The 24,595-nt window shown below is 47.9% G+C and overlaps 1 protein-coding gene across 1 annotated transcript; it reads right to left on the bottom strand.

Annotated features, from left to right (window-relative positions):
* Nucleotides 1–3,610: 3,610 nt before the first annotated feature.
* LOC117061707 (solute carrier family 2, facilitated glucose transporter member 11-like) lies at nt 3,611–21,003 on the bottom strand. The gene is made up of 12 exons (XM_033174644.1): nt 20,801–21,003; nt 17,960–18,058; nt 15,725–15,885; nt 14,993–15,117; nt 14,183–14,312; nt 13,862–14,010; nt 13,218–13,399; nt 12,153–12,263; nt 11,293–11,394; nt 9,068–9,143; nt 6,898–7,025; nt 3,611–4,307 (listed from the first exon to the last, which is right to left on the bottom strand). Exons 1-12 carry the CDS (start codon nt 20,993–20,995, stop codon nt 4,098–4,100), a joined length of 1,668 nt encoding a protein of 555 aa, XP_033030535.1. The 5' UTR covers nt 20,996–21,003; the 3' UTR covers nt 3,611–4,097.
* Nucleotides 21,004–24,595: the final 3,592 nt, after the last annotated feature.

The raw sequence follows: 24,595 nt of genomic DNA, 5'->3' as shown, positions 1-24,595 counted from the left end.
GGACCTGTTGGAGGGGATGTGGGGAGACTGGATCTTACTTTTTTAAAAAATAAGAATTTATTGGATATTAATAATAATAAGCATACACAAAATACAAATACAAACAATACAAAAATACAAAACAAAATACACACCAACAAAACACTTATTTATCCATCCATATCCTTTTTATAATCCTAGGTTTGGGACTTCCTCACATCCTCTCTTCTGCGTTCATTTCTAATCTTCTTTAGTAACTTTGTAACCTTGTAAAATCTACTTTCTTACATCTAATCTTAATCTTACAATTATAATCAACATATCTTAAATCTTATTCTTATCCAACAAAACATCAAATTCCACATCACAACTTCTTATATCCTCTCTTACATGCATATATGGTGCTTTTGCAAATCTGTTTACCAATTGCTCAGATCGTTTATTGTTCCTCCTCACAGTGGCAGATATGAAAACAGCCATGGGATGGCACACTGCCTTGGACTTGACAATCAAAGCATGGCATGTACTTCAGAGCATGGACAAGAGTCCTGGCTGAAAAGTCAACATGCCACATTCGTGCAACCAAAGGGAATTCTAACCCCATCTTTTCTATAATGTGCGGCAACCATTTTTGGATTATTTGCATCAAGAAGATTAGTTGATGTGTTGTGAGTTATGTTGTTTTATGTGTGGTTTTTAAATCAAACAAACCACCATGATTATCACCCCCTTTCCGTTTGAGCAGAGACTGGGCAGCAGCTCCTTATCTGAGCCAAGGGCTGTGATCTGAGAGAGATGGCAGCTTGAAGGCAGGCAGAGGAAGCCCAACACTTAATCCCACCAAAACTAGGTTACGGCTCATTATTGAGCCTGTGGTGGTAGTGACATGGTAGCGACACAGGTGGCAATGTGATCTAAACCACTGAGCCTCTTGGGCTTGCCGATCAGAAGGCCGGTGGTTTGAATCCATGTGACGGTGGTGAGCTCCCGTTGCTCTGTCCCAGCTTCTGCCAACCTAGCAGTTCGAAAGCACACCAGTGCAAGTAGATAAATAGGTACCGCTGTGGCAGGAAGGTAAACGGCATTCCTGTGTGCTTTGGTTTCCGTCACGGTGTTCCGTTGCACCAGAAGCGGTTTAGTCATGCTAGACAAATGGCGGCTCCCTCGTCCTGAAAGCAAGATGAGCGCTGCAACACCATAGTCACCTTTGACTGGACGTAACCATCCAGGGGTCCTTTACCTTTATTTTTACCTTTTTACCTTTAGTGACCATGGCAAGAACGAGGATCTTCACCACTACCATCACTGCAAATAGAGCTTTTATGTGTGGTTAAAATCTGCCACAGAAAATTTTGAAAAGGCTTCAGGTATGCATTTTCTACTGCTCTTAAACTTATTTTCACTTTTTTAGCACTGGGTTGTTTGTTTTACCATCTTAGCTGTTTGTAAATCACCTTGAGACAAACGTAAAAGGCAATCTATAAATTAATAAATGATGCCAATAATAATTACTATTACAGGGAGGGGCCCAGAAGCTGGCAAATTTCTAATTGCAAGAGGGAGTGGCCCCACTTATGAAAAAAGATAACAATTACAGGATGGAATGAATACCCTCTATTTGAGATAGGTGTCTGAGCATTTGGCTGCTCTTGAATGAAGCTAGTTTTCTAGGTCCATTTAATTGGGCTTTAGGCCTGATTTGATGGTTCCTGGGGTATTTTTTTTATGCTGCTTCTATGTTTCCATGACATCTGCACGGGGATTCTGTTATGGTTTGTACTGTAATTTAGCATTATTTTTTTTATTTTGGTAAACTGCCCAGAAGACTTTATCAATGGGTGATTTAGAAATGGCATGAATACAGATTTAATAATAGCAGGGATGGCCAACTCCCAGGAGACTGCGATCTACTCACAAAGTTAAAAACCGTCAGTGATCTACCCCCTTTTGCGGGGTGGGGGTGGGGTTTCATGTCAAAGTTGTTGAGTTTTTTCAGGGAGGAGGTAAAATGTTGAGCTTTTTTTAGGGGTGCCACAGTTGTTCAGCATCTTTGGTGGGAGCCAATGATCCACCAGTGATCTACCGCAGACGTCCAGTGATCTATCAGTAGATCACGATCTACCTGTTGGACATGCCTGAATTATAGGAACGGAAATGATTCCCTGCCATTGCCGTCATTTCAGGCCATTGCCACCTGTGGCTTCTAGGAAAGAATGCATTGAACGGAGACAGGATTCCTCCTCGCTGGGGATCTTCCTGAAAACCCTTAGATGAACTTCACAAGGTACCACTGCAGATGCAGGCAGGGATAGTGGAGTCACCTAGAGTGCCCCTTTGCTTGGCTCCAGAACTTCACGCTGTGGAAGGAAGTCGGTCAAACGCCAGGAGAGATGCTGAGAAAGGGAAGCTGCAAGCCCCATGCCAAATGGTGGCATCTTCATTGCTCTTGGCTGATGCTGGGAGCACAACTCTCGCGGAGCTCGCCTTGTTCATCATTGGTCCCATCATTGGTTCATCATCTATGTCCTACGTTGGCTACATTCCTGTCTGTCTGTCTACTCATTCATTCTTTTCAAGTTTATATATTTCATTAGTTTTATACATTTCACCAATTTTACAATCATTTTGACATTTCAAGACTTGACTTCCACCCCCCTCTTTCTGCAGTTCGTTAAATTTGTTTTTAATATCTTCTGCATATCCAAATTAACTTAATTTGCTCATATGTTCATCTTTTATAAATATATACTCTTATAAAACTGCAGGTTGTTACAATAACCCTGCCAATGTTTTTATCTGTTCGTGATTTATCTGTAAATATTCAATAAACTATTTCCATTCTTTTATTTAAAAAAAATGTTATATTGATTTCTTATTTTCCCGGTAATTTTTGCCATTTCTGCATATTCCATAAGTTTTTGTATCCATTCTTCCTTTACTGGGACTTCTGCTTCTTTCCATTTTGGGGCAAGTAACATTCTTGTCTCGTCAGCCACATTCCTGCTGGCTCAGGGAGAACATTTGACTAAAACCCATTACAAAAAAACACACATCGTAGTACCAAAGTCACGTTTAATTATCCACCTTGAACAAAACCTCTGCTATGAAAACACACAGTCTGTTGAGGAAAGAGAACCTGTTGAATCAGCCTCCAGAACCCCCAGCACAGATCAACTATCCATATTTCAGTCAGCTGGCAAGTCAGAGGAAAGGGTGGTGGAGGAGAAACCCTAGCAGAAAGATTCCTCCTATTGAGGATGCTACCACACCTTAGACCAGACATAGGCAACCTCGGCCCACCAGATGTTTTGGGACTACAACTCCCATGATCCCTAGCTAACAGGACTAGTGGTCAGGGATGATGGGAATTGTAGTCCCAAAACATCTGGAGGGCCGAGGTTGCCTATCCCTGCCTTAGACCATGGGTAGGCATACTAAGGCCTGGGGACCAGATCTGGCCCAATCGCCTTCTAAATCCGGCCCACAGACGGTCCGGGAATCAGCGTGTTTTTACATGAGTCGAATGTGTCCTTTTATTTAAAATGCATCTCTGGGTTATTTGTGGGACATAGGAATTTGTTCACCCCTCCCAAAAATATAGTCTGGCCCCCCACAAGGTCTGAGGAACAGTGGACCAGCCCCCTGCTGAAAAAGTTTGCTGACCCCTACTTGAACAGATGCTCTGGACAGCCCATCCAGCCACAACAAGGTCTTCATTCCTAGTGTTTCTAAATTTCTTGGGGTGCATATTGGATTTTGCCCCCCGAGCAATAGCTCAAGTCTCTTTAGGGGAGAGGAAAGAGGGGAAGGTCCACTGTGTGTCATCTGAAACTGGCTCTGACCTACCGTGACAGCTATGAAGTGGCCTTTGCTTCAGCTTAAAAGAAATCAGGGGGGAAAAGAACTTGTGTGTAGCTATTGACCACGAGGGCAGTGGGAGAAAGGCCCCCCTCAGTTGTGAAGGTGGGCAAGAGGGGCACAAATAGTGTAAGACCACAGAGAGGGTTTGTGTGTGTGTTTAAAGGGGAGTGCTGTGCCTCTTGCTGATGTGAACATCAGTTGAAAACCTGCCCAGTTTGAGAGCCTCCTAATAGCAAGTTCTCCCTTGGCTGCTGAGCTTAGAAGCTGGTATAGGCAGAGAGGTCATCCCGGAAGCCTGTCCGAAGGGCAGAAGTTAGTCTCTTCTGAAAAGGTGATGGGTTGCTGAATTCCTCTGTGATTTCCACAATGGACTTCCCTTTCGTCTCTGGGAGGAACAGGTAGAAGAAGATTCCTGATGCCACAAGGACAGCCATGAAGAGGAGGAAACAGAAAGGGCCCAGAGCATCCTAGAAATAAGATGGGGGTGGGGGGAGAGAGTGCAACGGTCAACCCCTTGAGCAAGCCCTCTTTGTGCCCTTGCAATGTTTGTCTAGTTTTGGCCCTAGTAATGGACTTTATGGAACTCGCAGAACTGACCGCGAAACTCCGAGACCAGAGGGAGGAGAAGGTGCAAGAAGACTGGAATAAATTTGAAGAATATTTAAAACAGCGTGAAAAACTGGACATTTAAAGCAAAATCAGTGAATTTAAGTGGCTTTAGTTATATACTGTTAGGTTAAAATAGTACAGAAGAAGTACTGTAGAAGGAATTTTTTGTTATTATGGTTAGCTATAAGTTAATGGAGATAAGATAGAATGTGAATGGATTTGAATTAAGAATAATGGTGAATGTAGATAAATTAGTTACAAAGTTACTAAAGTAAATTAGAACTGAACGCAGATGAGAGAACGGGGGAAGTCCCTAATTAAGATTGGAAATAAGATTTAAATAATAATTAGTTGGTGTGTTCCTGTGTACGTCGGGTTAGGGATGTATAAGTTTTTTGTTTTTGTTATTTGTAATTGTAGTGTTCTTATGTGTGTATGTTTTTATTTGTTGTTTAATGTGGAAATACCAATAAATTCTTTATAAAAAAGAAAAAAGAAAAAAAAGTTTTGGCCCGGGCCACATGGTGTCACAGCCGAGGCTGCTGCTTTGCCCAGAAGGGAGAAGGGTCTGCTAGCACATGAAGCTGGGATTCAGACACAGGGGAGGAGAATCAGGAGAGAAATGAGGCCCAGACTAGACAGCGTGATTTGCTCTCATTGTTTTCTTCCCTTCTCAATGGTGGCCACAATGCACAGGTGCAACCTTTTCCTCCTGAAGAATTTCCCCACCAAAATAACCTCCCAATGCCCCCATTTGCTTCCCCCCACCCCTGGAAGGGATTGGATTGATTTCAGGAGGGAAAGGTTGAAAGTCCCTCTTTCCACATCCTGTCCCTGGTCTGGATTCTCCACCCTCACAACTCCTAATTAGGAGCCATCTGAAGGCAGCCCTGTTTAGGGAAGTTTTTAATATCTGACGAATTATTGTATTTTAATCTTTTGTTGGAAGCCGCGCAGAGTGGCTGGGGAAACCCAGCCAGATGGGCAGGGAATAAATATATCAATTAATTAATTAATTAATTAATACAACAACAACGTGAACCACAACACTGTGTTTAACATTGTGTCTAGTTACCCCTCGGGGAAGCTGCCCTTGTGTTCAGGCATGATGGCAGCAGCAAGGCAGGCCAGGCGTTGCAGGACCATGGAGAGCTCCACGGGAGCAAGTAGCTCCAACAAAGCCTGAGAATAGACGAAAACCCTTTGTGGAGAACTCTAAATGCTTGCAGGGCCTGAAGATGGGCCTTCCTCCTTGGGGTGCTCCCTGTGCTGCTGGACTGGTGAGGCTCCTCAGGAGAAGGTACCTAGGAGGGTCCCATCTCTGGCCTGACAGGCTCTGTTGGTACAGGAGTTTCTCCTGGAGGCTCCTAGCTGACAGCCTCAGGCTCAGTGGCTTCCTGCGCTGCAGCAGCCTGCTCAGAGCACTGGACCTGGTGTGAAAGTTACTTGGTCATTATGCAAACAGGGGCAGGTCAGGTTCGGCCCTTTGGCCCATTTTTAGATACTTAGAGGTGCTTTTCATGTCATCCTGCACCTAAGGAGCTCCAGGTGATGGGGTAATGTGCAACTGGTCAGCTATGGTCAGCCAGTCTGACCTATGATCATAATCATAATCATAATCATTATTTATTTATACCCCGCCCATCCGGCTGTGTTTCCTCAGCCACTCTGGGCGGCTCCCAACAGAATATTAAAAACACAATAAAACACCAAACATTAAAAACTTCCCTAAACAGGGATGCCTTCAGATGTCTTCTACAAGTCAGATCATTGTTTATTTCCTTGATATCTGATAAGAAGGTGTTCCACAGGGTGGACTCCACTACCGAGAAGGCCCTCTGCTGGTTCCCTGTAACCTCACTTCTCGCAAGGAGGGAACCGCCAGAAGGCCCTCAGATCTGGACCTCAGTGTCCGGGCTGAACGATGGGGGTGGAGGCGCTCCTTCAGGTATACTGGGCTAAGGCTCCACAACCAGCAGCCTATCCATACCCCAGGGGTAGCCAGATGATGTGGGCTGCAAGTCAGTTCATCCCTGGCCATTGGCCCTGCCAGGGCTGGTGTGGTTTGGAGTCCAGCAACCATACCTGAAGCATATTGTCTCCCCCTGCACAGCACCACACTGGGTTTCATTGCCAAGGTGTGTAGCTGAGGGAGGGGGACTCCTGAAGCTATTCTGAGGAAATGGTTATCCAGAGAGACACCAGAGATGCCGTAGGAGTCATGCACATATCTCCTTGCCCTTGGGGCAGCACCAGGCTGCTCTCTTGAGCATGGGGCCTTATAAGAATAACAACAAAATTTTTATTATTTATACCCCGCTTGCCCGGCTGTGTTGCCCCAGCATTATTGGGGCCATAGGGAGAAGGCAGAAGCCGTGGCAGCAGGAAGGAAGGCTGGAAGGAGAGAGAGGTGTGTGTGTGTGTGGAGAGAACCTGACAGACACTAACCACAGCAAATGGGAAGGTGATTCCAATGACAAAGAGGCCGGCCCAATTCAGGCAGCCACCAATCAGGAAAGCCGCTGGTCTGGAAGATTGGCTGAAGATTTCCATCATGACAGACATGGAGGCTCCATCTGAGGCAGGAAGGAGGGAAAGACACAGGGAATCATATAATTGTAGTCCAGCAGGAATCTATTGCCCAACATGGGGTTTGAACCCACAACTCTGAGATTCAGAGTCTGTTCTACCAACTGAGAAATGCTTGGGGTTTTGGCATGTTCCTGGGTCTGGCCTTAGTGCAATTATTCCCCTTCCTCAGTAAGTAAGTAAGTAAGTAAGTAAGTAAGTAAGTAAGTAAGTAAGTAAGTAAGTTTTATTTACGGCCATTGGCCCAACTCATAAAAATACAATTCCAAAACAACCTATAATATTTAAAACCTTCGCCAGAGGCTGAAACCCTCTGCTCGTTAGTAAATAAAAGCACAGACTGTCCGACTATCTATTTTCACATTTTGGCTCCTTGATTAGCAGGGTTCTCCTGAGCATATCAGAGCCCTTTTTTCTTCTTTAGAGCTAAGACTCTGTTCAAGTATTTGGCAACAGTGCGTGATCTAGATGGATCTTCATCGTTCAATAGAAATCTCAGTTTGGTTTCTTTGGCATCACCCGTGCATCCCATTAAATATGGGGCAAGAAACTTGCTCCTGAGCGAGGAATAATGAGGACAGCTAAGGAGTATGTGGTGCAGCGATTCAGGTGATCCACAGTGACAATCACATAAAAGAGATATCTGTCCATTAGAGATTCTACTTTCCATTACATTGGAAGGGAAGACGTTGAATCTTGCCTTTATAAAGGCGTGTCTGTGGGCTGCTACCGAAAGAGAATCCAAGTATTCGGGGAGTTTTTGCAAGGGTAATAAGCCAAGGTTTAAGGGGGAGCAAGTGCCATTACCGACCCCCTTCCTCGGTGCTGTTGCCTAGCAGGACCTTGCAACTCACACCTGGAGGTGAGATCCCCACCCTCCCCAACCAGGCGCAGTTGCCCCCAGCCCCACCAGGGTAAAGGCCTCCTCTGTCAGCATTTCACTCCTCCGTTGCTGGATGTGTGATTGTTACATCACATGTCAGTGTTTACTTTCTAGGCTTGGAAAGTGTGAGAACGGAAGTCAGTCTTATCTCTCTTCCGCTGTGCTGTACTTTTGTACTGTTTATTTCTCTCTCTCTCTCTCTCTCTTGGAGAAGAACTGAGAGGATGCCATGATTGCTTTGCGCTGTATATATTGCTTAATTAATACTTAAAATACACACACCAAAGCTCCACTTTGTTTCTGCTATACTCTGCTGAGTGAGCATTGTTGTAAGAATTTTAAGGTATTTTATTTATATATATTGTTATTAATGTACCAAAACAAATAAGGCCACATGTCTGAAAAAACAGCCCAGGAAGACAGGCCTCACTCCATTCTGACTCCCAACTGACCAAGTATTTATTTGTCTCAGGAACAAAACAAAAAAGGGGGGGTTGCCCCTCCAGCTACTCAGCAGCCCTCTGCCTGAGTGATAATCTCTGGCATCCTGATACCTGAGTGCCAGACAAAAGGGTGTGATTAAACTTGGCTGGGAAATAGGGGGATGTAAATATATTTTGTTTCACTTGATGGGTTTTTGGTGGAGGGCGAGAGGAGACATGGGGGCAGGGTCCAAGATGCTCAGATCACTGCTACCAGACCCTCCCAATTTGTGATGTAATTCTAATGTATGGAGGGGTGGTCTTGAGCTGGAGGGGGGCAATTTCAAAAGTCTATATAGGAGCATGCGCGCCTTTGTTTGTGGTCTTTTGCTTGCAAGACACCCTGCTGCAGCAGTTTTCTAATAAAGGGCTATCGCCTTGCTTTGGGAGATTCTGTATCGTCTCTATTTGTTCTTAGGTGCTCTTGACAGGAGGGGAGCCCTGCTGAGGCTCTCCCTCGGGTTTGTGGACTCCCTTCTGGGGCCGAACCTAATTTTTATTACAGCGTGGACATAGTCTTCTGATATGTAGCGCTATTGCGTGCTGAGACTGGAGATTTATGGATGACCCGGGCTGCGCTTCATTAGGAAGACGCCTGGAGAGGTTTGTCTCATCCCGGGGGCTGCCTGTGCCCCCCAGACGTGTTCCGACAAGCTCTACTCACTTGGTCCGATTCCAAAGAAGAGAACAAAGAGGAAAACCAGAGTGACACTGCAGTACGACGCCCAGTGGGATTTGTTCTAGGGGTGGGATGAGGGAGGAGAGGAAAAAAAGACAGGCTCCAGTGAATTCACACTGGGTATAAAAACAAACAAACCATACATCACTATTTCGTAAAGAAACCATCAAAGCAGTTTGGACATAAAGCCATGCAACAGGCACCTTATAAAAACATGTTAAGACCAGAAATCAGCTAACTATTGCGTATTCCCAATTTCCCGCCTCTCGGCAGGTGTTTAGACATTGAAACAGAAGGAGTCTGCTGAAGAATTGGGAAGGGGGGGCAGTGTTGTTTTGCCGCTGGACGCAAAACAGAAAATGGCACCCACCCCCTCCTACTTTTTGGTGTTGCTGCTGATGGAGGTGACTAGATGTGGCTCAGAGAAGCCACAGAGCACCGAAGGTGTGTTGGGGAGTCTGGAGAGGAGCAGGGCAAGAAGCAAAGGAGACAGTGAGCAACTGCCTCACATTGCCTCATGGGCGGGCCGGCCCTGGTGTACATGGGGTTTCACGGCTCCCTGCTTCATCTCTCTCTCTCTCTTGTGTTGTAAGAATTCTAAAGTCTCAGATATAGAATAAATGTTCATAGATGTACAAGGAAAACACATACATAAGTAGGCAGGTGAAACTCGAAAAATTAAAATATCGTGGAAAAGTCCATTTATGTAAGCAATTGTTTTCATTAGCTACTGGAGTTTAATATATGAGATAGACTCATGACATGCAAAGCAAGATATGTCAAGCCTTTATTTGTTATAATTGTGATGATTATGGCGTACAGCTGATGAAAACCCCCAAGTTGCAATTGTTAATTTGGGGTTCTCATCAGCTGTACGCCATAATCATCACAAATGTAACAAATAAAAGCTTGACATATCTCGCTTTGCATGTCATGAGTCTATCTCATATATTAGTTTCACCTTTTAAGTTGAATTACTGAAAGAAATGAACCTTTCCACGATATTCTAATTTTTCGAGTTTTACCAGTATAAACCACGTGTCTGAAACAGTACAGGAGAGCAATCCTGAAGACATTTTTTTCACTCTCCAAAATTGACCTCAAATATTTCTCTGCAAGGAAGAAGGAAATGGGAAAAGCTTTCCAATTGTCTTTGGACTGTAGGGGCTTGCCCTCCCTTTTCGAATATAGTCTGGCAGGTATCTGTTAAGCTGAGCAAACTATCATCTCAAAGGAATGGCCAGGCTACCCATAAAATGAAATCAAGTAAGGCATTATCAGGTATCCTGGCAGACAGGAGAGAAGCAACACTCAATTTCTGCTGGAGACTGCCTCCTTCTATGATGCATGTATGATGTTTTGGGGGTGGTGGTCTTGGGCTGCAGGGTGGGCAATTTCGAAAGTCTTTATAGGCGCTTGCACACCATTGTTTGGGGTTCTCCTCCCTCCTGTGTGTGGTGAGTGGGGACCCTGTTGCAACCGTTTATTTCCTTTTAATACAGATCAGACTTACTAGCTGCTTTGCTTTCAACAGGTAAAAAAAGGTAAAGGACCCCTGGATAGTTAAGTTCAATCAAAGGCGACTATGGGGTTGTGGCGCCCATCTCGCTTTCAGGCAGAGGGAGCCGGTGTTCGTCCACAGACAGCTTTCCAGGTCATATGGCCAGCATGACTAAGCCGCTTCTGGCGCAACAGGACACCGGGACGGAAACCAGAGCGCACGGAAACACCATTTACCTTCCCGCCGCTGTGGTACCTATTTATCTACTTGCACTGGCGTGCTTTTGAACTGCTAGGTTGGCAGGAGCTGGGATAGAGCAATGGGAGCTCACTCCGTCATGGGGATTTGAACTGCTGACCTTCTGATTGGCAAGCCCAAGAGGCTCAGTGTTTTAGACCGCAGCGCCACCCGTGTCCCTATACTCTGGTTGGCCTCTGCTTTCTCTCTGACCGATAGAGATCTATAGAGGGACCCTATAAGGGCTCTAGATACCCCATAAGAGAATTAGAGGTATTTTTCTGATAACACTTGGTGTGAGTTACAAAGGAGCCTCATACTCTTAACCAGCGACAGAACCCTTGCCCCACCCTGCCACAGCCATGGGGCGGCCTTCTAGGAAAGTGGGCCTGAGAAGCTTTGTAGGGCCCTGGGACCTGCTTGGATTCCCTGTTTGCCTCTGCCTCGCCCCTCCAGGGAACCTGGCTCTTACCTGTACCGAGAGAGTAATTGTGAGGAGAAAGAGGACAAGCGCCATCATACCACAGCCCTGCCACAGGAGGGTCCGCCGTCCAAACCTCTCAATTGTCAGAATCTGAAGAAGGGGGAAGAGTAATTATCATCCTCATCATTACTTATTGCAATTCTTACTCTGTCTTCACCAGGGGTCGGCAAATTTACCCTGCCTTGGGCCGGTTCCTCCAGCGCTGATTGCATGGCAGGCCAGAGGGCAGGGGAGCACACACGCACTCGCTATCTCTGGCACACTTCCGGGTCAGCGTGGTGCCGGAAATAGCTTGTGCACATGCGCAAGTGTCATTTCCGGTGCACTTCCGGGTCGGTGGAGCACTGGAAATAGCTTGTGTGCATGCACACGGGCCTCCGCAGACCCGGAAGTGCGCTGGAAGTGACACTTGCGCATGCGCACAAGCTATTTCTGGCGCCGCGCTGACCCAGAAGTGGGCAGCCACGCCGCGCCGGTAAGAATGGGCGGTGGCGGGGGGCACCGCGGGCCGGATAACTGAGTCCCTTGGGCCGTATCCGGCCCGCGGACCTTAGTTTGGCGACCCCTGGTCTTCACCATGAGGCTTCAGGGTGAGTTACAGTGTATGAAAACAGTTCAGTTGAAACGATATAACCCCTCTAAACACACGCCAGGGAGGAGACAAGAAAATGGTTCTTCCATTTCCCAAAGGCTGGAGCAAAGAGGTGCATCTGCAGCAGCCCATGGCTGGAGTGGAGAGACGGTGCCAGGCGGCACACCAACGGGGAAGGAGGAAAGGAGCTCCACACACTCGCAGCTCTCGTTGGAAAATGGCAGAAGAAAGGGGACTGCCTGGGAAAGGGTCTTACACAGAGGAAGGAGGAGAGGAGCTCACAGAAGCCCACGCCCAGCGAGACGTAAGGGAGGAGGCCCTCTTCAAAACCGGCTGTGCGGAAGACTTCGAAAGTGTAGAAATAGACCTGTGGAGAAAGGAAGGAGATGGGAAAAGGGGCTCTTGTTGGCTGCTCCCACCTCCAGGGCAACCCTGGGGGGCATTGCATGCTTGCCAACTTGGTTCATAAGAGCTGGCATTAAGGCGACTGCGACCAAAGCAAATGGGCAAAGAAGCCTGTCATCAAGGGAGAGTTTCATGTGTTCAGATACAGATTCCTTGTGCTTTGGCTCCCTTGGGCTAAGGTTGCAGGTGCCCCCCCCCAGGTGAGTCTTCAGGGCAGCCAGCTCGGAGCACCTTCACACCTGAACCTTCACACCTGCCTCCAGCTGGCACCCCATGGAAATTCGAATCCTACCCAGGCTAGAATGCCTGCTTGCATTTCAGGAGCCTGTCTCCTGCATCGCCACTGATCAGGCACCCAAGTAAAATATTAGCAGAGAAGATTGTTAAGCCTCACATGTCAAAACACTGGTAAGAGAGAAGGTCTTGGAAGGAGAGGCCCTGTCCTCCGGCTGCTGCCTTCAGCTATACTTGGCAGCCTCCCCAACCCATCAAGACACCTTTCCATTCCTGAAGATCATTAGCGTTCTGAAGCATTCTCTGATGCTAAACCTCAGTCTGCCTTTCTGCAGTGTAAGCCCATTGCTTCTATCACCCATTATCCTCTTCTTCCTCCCAGCCCTGTCATTTAGGTAATCCAGTCTACACCTTCTCTTTCTCATCTGTGCTTGTTTTCTATTCTGGGAGGAGCCTGAGCCAAGGCTGGATCTAGACACATCAAAGAAGCGTTTCCGTTAAACGGCGTTGCAAACTTTGCATGAGAAACCGGGTTAGCAAAAAACGGAACTCCACAGCGCCATCTGGTGTCACCGTGTCAGAATGCACAAGCGTTTTTTCTTCGCCAATGTTGCCGAGTCCCTCCAAACCTAAAGGCAGGGCTTTGCATCGTTGCAGCCAGGGGGAGCCTGCGGAACTCAACTGCATTGATGCCGCAGAGCTGGAGGGTGACGACGACCGCTATGAGGATGTGCAGCTGACGGCGCAGGGACTGGTCTCTGAACAGCTCTCTCGCACTCAGGACTTTGGTGCTGTTTTCTGCTTCCTGCTTCAGGTCACTGAGCTCCTGCTGGTGATCTTCTTGGCCCCAGAGCTGGTGCATGGCTGGGAGGGTGCGGGGAGAAGAGGAAGGAGCCGGCCTTACTGACAAATCCAGGAGGGAGGGAGGGAGGGAGGGTGGGGACAATGATGTGGGTGGTTGCCAGGCAGCCACACCCCTGAGAGCAAAAGGAGGGGGCAATGCAGCAGACATTGGAAAGCAGAGGGGAATGGGCAGTTGCTGTGAGGAGGCTCGCAGAGGATGTCTTCATTCTCTAGGCTAGGGTGGTTCCATAACAATGCCACTTCTAACAATAATGCTTTACATCTGAGGTGGGGAGTTGTCGTGAAGAACTGGCAGGCCTGAGGAAGTTTTAAGCTGCCCGTTCCACCTCAAGAGCCCCACTTTTTTCCCCTGGAAAATGTGTGTGTGAGAGATGAAGCGTTGGCCAAGATGTTGTCTAGTCTCTCCCCCCCTTCCTGTTTTCTATCCCCCTTTCTCCCCAGGGCAGTCCATGGAGGCCTCACCCCTCACGCAGGCGCCTTCGTTTCCCTTCTGGATCAAGAGGTACGGAGGAGATTCGGGGAAGAAGGGCAGAGTTAGCAGCTGGAGGAAGGCTGTGGCCCCAATGAAGGCCAGGAGCGAAGGCCAGGAGGACTCTGTGCCCAGGCACTCCCTGGAGAGGAGGAGGAGGAGGATCAGGTGAGGCTTCACGTGGAATCAGAGCACAGGTCCGCTCAGCTCGGTCCATGCTCAGGAGGCGGTGGGCAGAGAGCTGGTACGGTGGCCCAGCCAGAGAAAGGGAGCCTTTTATCCACCCTGGGAGGTGCAAGGACCCTCGGGTGTACCTGAGCCCCAGGATTTGGCCCAAGGATTTCCCCAAGGACCAAAAGAAGGCGGATGTAGCATTTGCAAAGCCTCGGAGCTTCTTGGGTGAAACTTCTCCGGCATACTGGGGGTGGATGGTCAAGCAGAAGCCTGGGGCATGGAAAGAAAGAAGGACAAGAGAGAAACAGAGTCAAAAGGGAGAGAAGCACCCCAAGAAAAGGGGGCTGATGTGGCTGTGAGCTGAACCAAACAGACCACGGATGTATGAGCCGAACCCCTTACCCAGCGGTGGAGCATATGCCTGCGCTGCCCACGGCGGGCATGTTCCTGATGGGGGCATGGTGTGGAGGGTGCCCTCACAGGCATGGGATAGCCACTCAGGTGCCCGGAGCAGCGCGTGTGCCCTGGTTTGCCACCCGCCTGCTTGTGACTCCCAAGCCTCCCCCAAGCTGTCAAAATGAAGTGGGAAGGGGGGAATGCCGTTGGCAAAGTGGCACAGCTCCTCCCCCTTACCCCCAACGTCTCAGCCTAGGCTTCGGCGTAGTGGGCAGGCAGCGCGCTGAATGTCACCCCCCTCAGTGAGGGCACACAGGGCGCCCCCCTTCCTATGCCCCTGCCCTTACCAAATCCACCCACCCACCCACCCACCCCACAATGGTTGTCCAATGGCCCCTGCACATTGCCAAATGTAGCACAAGCTGCTTGCTCCCTTCAAATGGAGAGGGGAGTTGGGAGGTTTCAGTGGGGAGCTGGCCCCCTTGCCAGCTGATGGCAATGCCTGGGCTCTGGAGTCCTCGCAAGGCTACTGCGGCGATGCCCCAAGACCTTACCGGCGCTCACGCCAAAGAGGAACCGCCCGATCAGGATCATCTCGAAGGACTTGGCTCTCTTGCTGAAAGCCACGAGCAGAGCCGTCGCGAGGATGAGCAGGTCGGTCCCCAGCATGGTCCTCTTCCTGAATCCGAGGGCACAGAAATGGGGTGGCAGAGGGGATGCAGAGAGTGGTGGTGGGGGGAGATCACTCATATCTGGCCTGCTGCAGAACCTCTGACAAGCCCCAATATGTTCAGAGCTTCCTAAGCCAGTGGAGAGCACCCTTCCTGCCAGGGCCAGCCCAGGACATTTTGCTGCCTGAGGCCAAGGCCAAGGTGCTCCGCCCCCATTTCCAAAGGCAGACGCTTCTGTGTGCACTGGCCATGGGAAGCCAGCGTCCTCCACTGCAGCCAAGGGAGGTTGCAGAGAGAGAAAGAATACCGGTAACTCTGTCCTTTTCCAGCACCTCCCGGGTAGGGATAGCACTGATTCTGCCTCTGGCTGCCCTGGATTGCGGAGCGCTAGAGGAGGCACCAGAAATAACAGTAAAACAGTAAAAGCCGTCCCAAGAGAAGCAGGATTTCTCATGCACCAGGATCTCACACACCCTGCTATAAATTCAGCTGTAAGAAAACTCCGACAGGGAATATCTCAGCAGCTAGGTTTGAACACAGAGCCAGAGGGCAGGATGGATGTGTACCAAAGTTCAGGGAGTTCTTTTCTGGCAACCCGTTTGGACTATTACATACTTGCCATATTTTACAGTCAGGTAGGCACTGCAGAGGCAGCCCAGCAATCCTCCTACACCATAGATAGACACAATGAATGACCACAGGAACAAGAGGGCACCTTCAGGCAGCGGGGAGCCAGAGCGCTCTAGCCAGGTCTCATTCATGAACTTCTTGATATACTAGGGAGGGAAGGAAGGAAGGAAGGAGTTGAGGCATTAGCTAATGCTTCATCATCATCATCATCATCATCATCATCATGCAGAATTACTTCTTAACCCTTTAAAAGTGTTTGCTTCCCTACCTCTCCCAAAAAAATATTTTGGGATTATTTCTCTGCTCAGATATAAAAAGTGTCATAGGTTTCAATTGCAAACCAGCAGTAAATGAGATGAAACAGATATTTCAGTCTTGGAAAATGCATACACCATAATCTCATGGTTTGGGAAAATAGCATCGGTCAAGTTGTTTATTATTCCTAAATAAGTACACTGGTACAGTACCTTGGTTGTCGAACTTACCGTATTTTTCGCTCCATAGGGCGCACCGGACCATAGGGCGCACCACGTTTTTAGAGGAGGAAACAAGAAAAACAAAATTATTTTTCTGGTTTTCCTCTTCTAAAAGCCCTGTTTTTTTGAGGATCAGCTAAAAGTTTTGCAAAGGGAAAAGCCCTGTTTTTTGAGGATCAGCTAAAAGTTTTGCAGCTTTTTTGCAAAGGGAAAACCCTGTTTTTTTTTTGAGGATCAGCTAAAAGTGTTGCAGCTTTTTTTGCAAAGGGGGAAAGCAAAGCTCCTTTTGCAAAGGGGGAAAAGCAAAGAGGAAAAGCCCTGTTTTTATGGGGTTCAACTCACATTTCTGCAGCTTCTAAAGGAAAGGGAGCCTTTTCTACAGTTTCCAGACAGATAATCTAATCAGCCAGTCACATGTCGCTGGGGAAACAAACAACCTCCCTCTGCAAAACATTCAACAATGGAGGGCGGGGCTGAAAGGGAGCCGGGGACTCTGATCTCTCTCCCGATCTCTTGCTGATCAGCTGCTGAGCGGGGTCCTTTCAACACTCCCTTTTCTCTTTGTAAAATAAAAAGCACGGTCTGCTTTTGGCCCCTGGGAAAATTCAGCTCCAGGGACCACCATTCGCTCCATGAGACGCACAGACATTTCCCCTTACTTTTTAGGAGGAAAAAAGTGAGTCTTATGGAGCGAAAAATACGGTAATCTGTTCCGGGAGTCCCTTCGACTCCCGAAGTCATTCAAAAACCAAGGCACGGCTTCTGATTAGCCGCAGGAGCTTCCTATAGTCAAGCGGAAGCCGTGTCGGATGTTTGCCTTCCAAAAAACGTTCGCAAACCAGAACACTTACAGCCGGGAGCCAATTTGTTTGGGAGCCAAGCCATTTGAGAACCAAGGCACTGCTGTATTCCTGTCTCAAGTTCTACTGCTGAGAGAAACGGATTGCAAATTTTCAAAAATGCCAAGAGAGTATTTTAGAACATTGATCAAATGGAGGAACTCTTTTTGGGGACTTTCTAGCAGGCAAAGAAGACACACTTCTCAGTGCTCTCCAATTTAAGCAAACGACCGCCAGCTCATTCAGAGTTACTGCAAGCCTCAGCTCCTGCTCAGTCCAGCTAGAACTGGTATATACACCGTACCTTCAAACAGTGCTTTTTATTTTCTAGAAAAAGAGGCGCCCATAATCACCATGAAATTGTTACAGTAAGTGCCACACATTTTAACAAAAAAGAGGGGTGCTGGTACTGCGTACTCTCGAGTACCCCCTGGGGGGGAGCACTGCCTTCAAAGCACTCCCCGCCCCCCGCCCAAGAATAATGGGAACTATAGTTCACCCCTCACATAGCTACAATTCCCAACACCCTTAATGAACAACAATTCCTGGGATTCTTTGGGCAGGAAATGTGCTTTGAAGATGCAGCTCGTCTGCTACCCTGGTTAAAAGCCTTGTGAGTAAGCCGGGTGTGTGTGTGTTAACCTTAAATCCAATTCAATTCCCTTCCTCTCCCACTCTCAGAATGAGGCATCAGCAAAGCAATTCTGTTTGACCTGCTAAACTTATGGAAAGAGGGTGTTCCTCCACCACCTACTGCCTTCTCCTGGGCCATGGAAGGAGCAGGAGGCAGCTATGGAATGGAACCAGGGTGAGCATCACTTGGTGGAGAGGAGGCAGGCTGTCTGGTCAGTCATTGCTCCTGCTCACCCCCTCCACCGGGTGCAGCTGCTTAAGGGGCTGCTTACCATGGAGGGATAGTTGATCACAGAAATCTGATAGCCAATTTGGAAGTTGCCACCAATCCCCAGCACGAGGATCATTTGGTAAAACTTCTGGTGCCGAATCTGCGATGGGAGAAAAAAGACACAAGAGCCTGGAGGAAAGAAAGACCACCCGTCACCCTTCCTCAAAGCGCCCATAGGAAATGGGTTTAAATCTCAGGGGGGTCATGCTCAGAGGTGATGCAGGGGATGGGGTGGTATTTGGGACGCCCTTGCTGCGAAATCCCCAGTCCTGCTCATGGATGAAATGATGCTCAGTGAGCAAATTTGCTTTCAATCGTTTTTGCTCGATTTCTATAGGAGTAGCATGGCAGCTTTCTTTTATTTTTGGCATATAGAAACCAACGGCCGTTGTGTTGGTTCATGGGTGTCAGGGGCTGGTGAGGAGGAATGGTGTGAGCCACCCCGCCCCTCTCCTGAACCTTCCAGAGAACAGGAGGACAGTATAGATTTAGAACAGCGGTTTGCAGAAGGGCATAGTTCAGAGGCTGCAGAGGAGAGAAGCTGGGAAATATTGGGAGAGGAATAGCAGGAAGAAGCAGCACCAGGGGAGAGACAGCTGAAAGACTCAGTGTCGTTGGAAAGCATTCCTGACCCCCCTCTTCCAAGACTAGGTGGGCATTGAGCAGGGTTGTCTTAAGCATATGCGGCACCGGGGTGCAAAGATCTGCCCGGCGCCCCCACCCCAGGTTGCCCAGTCCCAGGTGTGCAGGTGGATGGAGCCGGCCGGCTGCCCCAGCGTCTCGCTGGCTTGGTCACCCCTGAACTCACGGCACAGAGCCACCCACAGCAGAAGAGCCCGGCGTGGCACTCCGACCAATGGGTGGGCTCTTCCCCAGACTCAACACTTGAGCCCTGGACTCTAGGCCTGACGCCCCTGAGAGCCCGGTGACCGGGTGCCCCGCACCCCTAGTGCCTATGGGTAAGACGGCCCTGACATTGAGGGTAGTAGAACAGAAAGCTCAAAGGCAGAAAGGTCAGATTAGCCAATGCAGTGGTGACGTAGAATAGTAGAGGCGTAGAGGGGGTGGGACTTTACTTGAAGCAACGCCATTATCTAGAGAGAGACTGCATTCCTTTGTCTCTCGCTGTGATTATTGAATAAACTACTTGGTAAGAACTCTTCTTTTTTAATCTTCTTCTTTGCTGCCACTGTGGGAGGGATAGGATTCCGTGAAGCCTGACAATGGGAGAACACTCCCCTCCCCCCCCCAAAAAAACCCCTCTAAAATGTACCACTGGGCACCTCAGATTCTGGGATGAAGAAGCAATGGAGTTTTGTTTTTTTTAAAATTGGTGATCAGACTTTGCTTCTTCCTTTCAGAATCCTCTGTAGGGATGCCACATGATGACCTGCAGAGGAAATCTAATTCAGTCTGCCATCACCCTCTTCAGACTGAATGAGACTTGTGTCCAACACTAGTCCTTCTCAAATAGTCCCACTGAAGTTAATGGATATGGCTAACACAGGTCCCTTGATTGCGATGGGTCTTAGCTGGATGCAACCCTGAGTCTAAATGCAGATATCAAGGCTTCAGCATCCACACACACAGTCATGGACTTGCTGGACACAGAGGAACGGTGGGAGGTACTAGTTGGGAAACCACCAGAGGAAGAAGGCTCAGAGCTTGGGGATTGGTGGTGGGACGATGATGAGTGGTCAGAGGGAGAAGCCTGGGAGGAAGAGGTGTTGGAAGCTGAAGAGCTAACAGGGTTTAGTGAGCAGGGAGAGTCTGTGGCAGAGAGAAGTCCAGAATCAGAGGCGGAAGCAAGAGAGAAGGTAGGCCGAGGTAAAGATGAGTCAGGCTGGTGAAGAAGCCAGGGTGTCTTCCCCTCCTGCTGCAACAAGCTCCCCTCCCCACCGGTCTCCCAGGACCAGAAGAGTTATGAAGAGGAGGGAGCTCAGATTGCTTGAGAAGGATGCAGGAGGGGAGGAGACTTAAGTCAGCTATGGGAAGGCGGGGGTCTTCAGCATCTGCAACTGCCTCATAGGGACATCAAGACCTACTGAGAAGAGTCGCTGTGCTCATTACGCCTGGCTCCTCTGAGCTGGCCTGGTTTCTGCTAATAAAGAGTTAGCTTCATGGACTCTGTGTGATTTATTGCTGGCTAGCTTTTCTCTCTTTCTCACACACACACGCAGAGAAAAAGAGAGCTCAACTTTGGTTTGGGAATGATCATTTTTGTTTGACGCTTTAACATTATGAGGCCAAAGATGAGGGAAGGTGTGAGGAGGAGGAGAGAAGTTCAGACAGATGTGGCTAGCACCATCCTATATCAGGACTTTTAGAAAGTTCTAGAAATAGAAAAGGAAGCCCTGAGGAACTGCCAGCCAGGGCTCACTTGGGTCCAAACCAGGCATAGGCAAAATCCGCGCCTCCAGGTGTTTGGGACTACAATTCCCATCACCCCTAGCTAACAGGACAGGGATGATGGGCATTGTAGTCCCAAACATCTGGAGGGGCGGAGTTTGCCTATGCCTGGTCCAAACCAAAATAATGTGGGGGGGGGGGACAGGCCTGCAGATGAGACAGCCCCACAGCATGCTGGGCACACCTTCCTATGAGGTTGAGGGCATCCTGACCCCCTGACTGTGACCGCAGCAATTGAGCCACAGCTTCGTGATTCATGCGGAGGAGTAGGCAGACTGGGCTGGACTGGGCTGGAGAGGGTGAGGTATCTGGTCCTCCCCAACTTAGCAGAGCCTGAGAAGGAACGCTTGTCTTCCTGGGGCTCTCGCAGACCAACCTGGGAGCTGATTCCTCCTCCCGTAATCACCCTCTTAGCAAAGCTCATGTTACTCACCAGCCCAGAGAACCGGCCCTCCATCCTGCACCAGACAGAGGCTTTTGGAGGGGAAGGAAAGGAGGAAGGGGAGTCCGGCTGGAAGGGCAGGTGCCTCTCAGGCTGCTTCGCTGCTATGTGGGCGGCTTGGATGGGAAACCATGACACCAGAGTTAAAATTAACTGCCCGGCTGTGCCCTTCATGCCCGTTTCCATCAACCATTAATGACGCTCACAGCCCAGGACTAGAAAGCTCCATTGGGCAAAAGGTAAAACTCACCCAGGTGTGAAATCGAGACACGAGGACCAGTCACGTTGGCCGCCGGCGTCATCCTCCCCACCCACCCAGCCCGGTGACATCAGCCTTATCTGCTGCCCATCAGTTTCGGTCTCAGTCTGTTGCACCTGAAGTCTCCGCAGAGCATTTCCTGCTGCAAATTCTAGGCTCCACATAAGCAGAATCTTCCGAATATTTACCGTATTTTTCCGTGTATAAGATGCAACCATGTATAAGATGTCCCCTATTTTTAGAGACTCAAATTTAAGAAAATAGGGGGGGGGGAGATTGCCCCATGTATAAGATGACCCACCGTTTCCCCACATAATTTTAAAGTAAAAAAACATAGCCTTATACACGGAAAAGTACGGTATTTGGAATATCTTACTAAGACCCAGCAACTGGGTCTGCCAGCCAAAATGGGTCTCTCCTCCTTCTCCAGCCTGTTGTATTCACTCACTCCCTAGGGCAGGTTGCAGATTTCTTGGGCCCACACGACAGGGACCCAATCCCTATTCCTCCACTGCAAGTTCCCTCTACCAGCAGCACTGTTCCCCCCCCCTTTAATTTTATTTATGCTTTTCAGGTCTATACATTTCACTAATTTCACAATCATCTTAACGGAGATGATGACGAGCGTCAATGTTCTACCTATCAAGTTTGGAATTAAAGAAACCCGGTGGCCGTGAGTAGTGGATTGGACTCGTTTTTGTACTTTTTTTAACGACCCGGGTGACATTTGGAAAGGAAGCCTGCCTCCCTCCCTTCGGGGGATAGAAAGTAACCAGTTTAAGAGACTGCTGTTACAGTGATGGCTATAAAGTATTTCAATTTTGACAAATGAGACTTCTTTGATCTCCCTCTGGGGAACAAGTTTGTGGAATATCTCTTTTTAAAATCTGTGGTTCTTGCACCCTGGATACAGGGAAAATGGCCGCGAAAGATCGGGATTGAGTGGAAAGTCACTGGCATTAAGATGGAGAAGCTTGAAAATCGAAACTGTAACTTGACACCTATGCCCGCTTCTGCCATGCTGGGTTTTGTTTTCGATCTGGTGATGAACTGTGAGATGAGTGATGAACAAAGGATTACTATAATGAGACTGGAACTGCTCAACCGAAAATTGGAGATTTTGAACCGGGACATGTCAGAAAAGATATATCCCACAGAGGAGACTTTACAAGAAATGGCTGCATTGGAAGGGAGCCTTGGCATGGAACTGAAGGGGATGATTGAAGAACAGGATGGAATGGTCTGGCGACTCTGGAAAAATGAAAGGACGAGGAGAATTGTTATATCTAACTCTCGAGGTGAGAGCCCGGGAGCGTCGGTGAAAAAATTGTGTCTACAAATAAAAGAGGAATGGTATGGTGAACCGGAGAAGCTGGAAGAAGAGGATTTGCGCACCCTGAAGCTCTATGCAGGGACTGTTTTGGTTTTTGTCTGGATCTGTGGACTTGTAAGGAAAAATGACACTTCGAGGAGCGGCTCTGGAGTAAGACGACTAAAGAAAATGGACAGAAGGGGGATAGGGTGAACTGTATTAACGGTAAAAAGAAAAAATGATAAACTATGGTAACCTGAATCCGGCGTGTCAAGATTTTAAGCTTTTGGACTAAGAAAAGAGATATTAAATTTTTTGTTATTAACAGCAGTTATAGAGAAAGAGGATATTTGTTGTGATTTAAATTGAGAATAATGTGTTAAGTACTAGAATTATGTGTGGAATTAATATGAAGTTATAATATGATTAAATTTTTGTTAAGTTAGTTTTGTTAAATTTTTGCATGTTATAAAACAAGATTAGGTGTTAATTCTTTATATGTTGTTATTAAAGTAATATTTGGTATTAGAAACGAAGGTGAAAGGCAGGGGAAGTCTGTACCAAGATTCGATCAAGATCTTTTTTTGATGATATAAGAAGAAGAATTATTGGTGTGTATGTATTTGTCTATTTTCAGTTAGGTGTTGGGTTAATGTGGGTGTTTTATTTGTTTGTTGTAAAAATCAATAAATTCTTATTAAAAAAAAACATTTCAAAACTTTACTTCCTTCCCCCTCTTTCTGTGGTTCCTTAAACTTATTCTTAATATCTTCTGCATATCCAAATTAACTTCATTTGCTCATTTGTTCATCCACTTTAAATATATACTGTTACAAAACTGCAGGTTATTGCAATAGTCCTGCCAATGTTCTTATCTGTTTACAATTTATCTGTGACTACCCAATAAACCATTTCCACTCTTTTATTAAAAGTTTGTGGTCTTGATTTGTTATTCTTCCGGTAAAAGCTTCGCCATTTCTGCATATTCCATAAGTTTTTGCATCCAGCAGCATTATAAGGTGATCGAGGCGAAGCCTGGCAATGGGTTCGCTTAAGGACAATTTGACATCTCTGGCAGCTCCCCAGCTGATACTTTAAGGGGTCATTTCTGAAGTGTATGCGATAAGACCCACTGCACTGCAAGGGGTTGGGCTAGATGACCGCTGGGGTCCCTTTCCAACCCTATAATTCTGCGATCAATAAACAGAGCAAGCACAAACGTGTGGGGATCTTCCTTTATTCTCCTTTATTTTACAAGTCCACATATCCCACAAAATACTTCGACGCTTCGTGGAACTTGTCGATCAGAGCTTGAAGTCTTGTTCGTAGAAGCCTCCCCAGGAATAATGGGACACAGTGCTCTCCACCCCCCAAGTGTCTGGGAGAAGAGAACAGACTGGGTGGGATTCAGAGAGAATGGGCTTCATCTGACTTCCAACAAGGAGGAGGCTGAAATGGGGCTGCAGTTTACTGCAAACTTACCAGTGAAACAGCAGAACAACTGTACAGTGGTACCTCGGTTTACAAACTTAATCCGTTCCAGAAGTCCTTTCTTAAACAGAAACTGTTCTTAAACCGGGGCGCACTTTCCCTAATGAGGCCTCCCGCTGCCGATGCCCTTCCACCATTCGGATTCCATTCTTAAAGGTAAAGGGACCCCACCCCTGACCATTAGGTCCAGTTGCAGACGACTCTGGGGTTGTGGCGCTCATCTTGCTTTATTGGCCAAGGTAGCCGGCTTACAGCTTCCGGGTCATGTGGCCAGCATGACTAAGCCGCTTCTAGTGAACCAGAGCAGCGCAGGGAAACGCTGTTTACCTTCCCGCTGGAGAGGTACCTATTTATCTACTTGTACTTGGATGTGCTTTCAAACTGCTAGGTTGGCAGGAGCAGGGACCGAGCAAAGGGAGCTCACCGCGTCGCAGGGATTCAAACTGCCGACCTTCTAATCGGCAAGCCCTAGGCTCTGTGGTTTAACCCACAGCGCCACCTGGGTCCATTCTTAGACGAAGGTAAAGTTCGCAAACCGGGACACTGCTTTCGTTTTTGCGGAGTTCGTAAACTGAATCGTTCGTAAACAGGACTGTTTTTAAACCGAGGTACCACTGTACTCATAGTTTCAGAAGCAAGGTGAAAGGTTAGGGGGCCCCTGAGAAGCCCCCCACCTTTCCCCTCTGCACACTTCTAGGCTCCCCATACATGGGCGTAGCCACAG

The sequence above is a fragment of the Lacerta agilis genome, chromosome 17 (genome assembly GCF_009819535.1).
Source record: "Lacerta agilis isolate rLacAgi1 chromosome 17, rLacAgi1.pri, whole genome shotgun sequence".
NCBI lineage: Eukaryota > Metazoa > Chordata > Lepidosauria > Squamata > Lacertidae > Lacerta > Lacerta agilis.
This window is presented reverse-complemented; position numbering and strand designations above follow the sequence as displayed.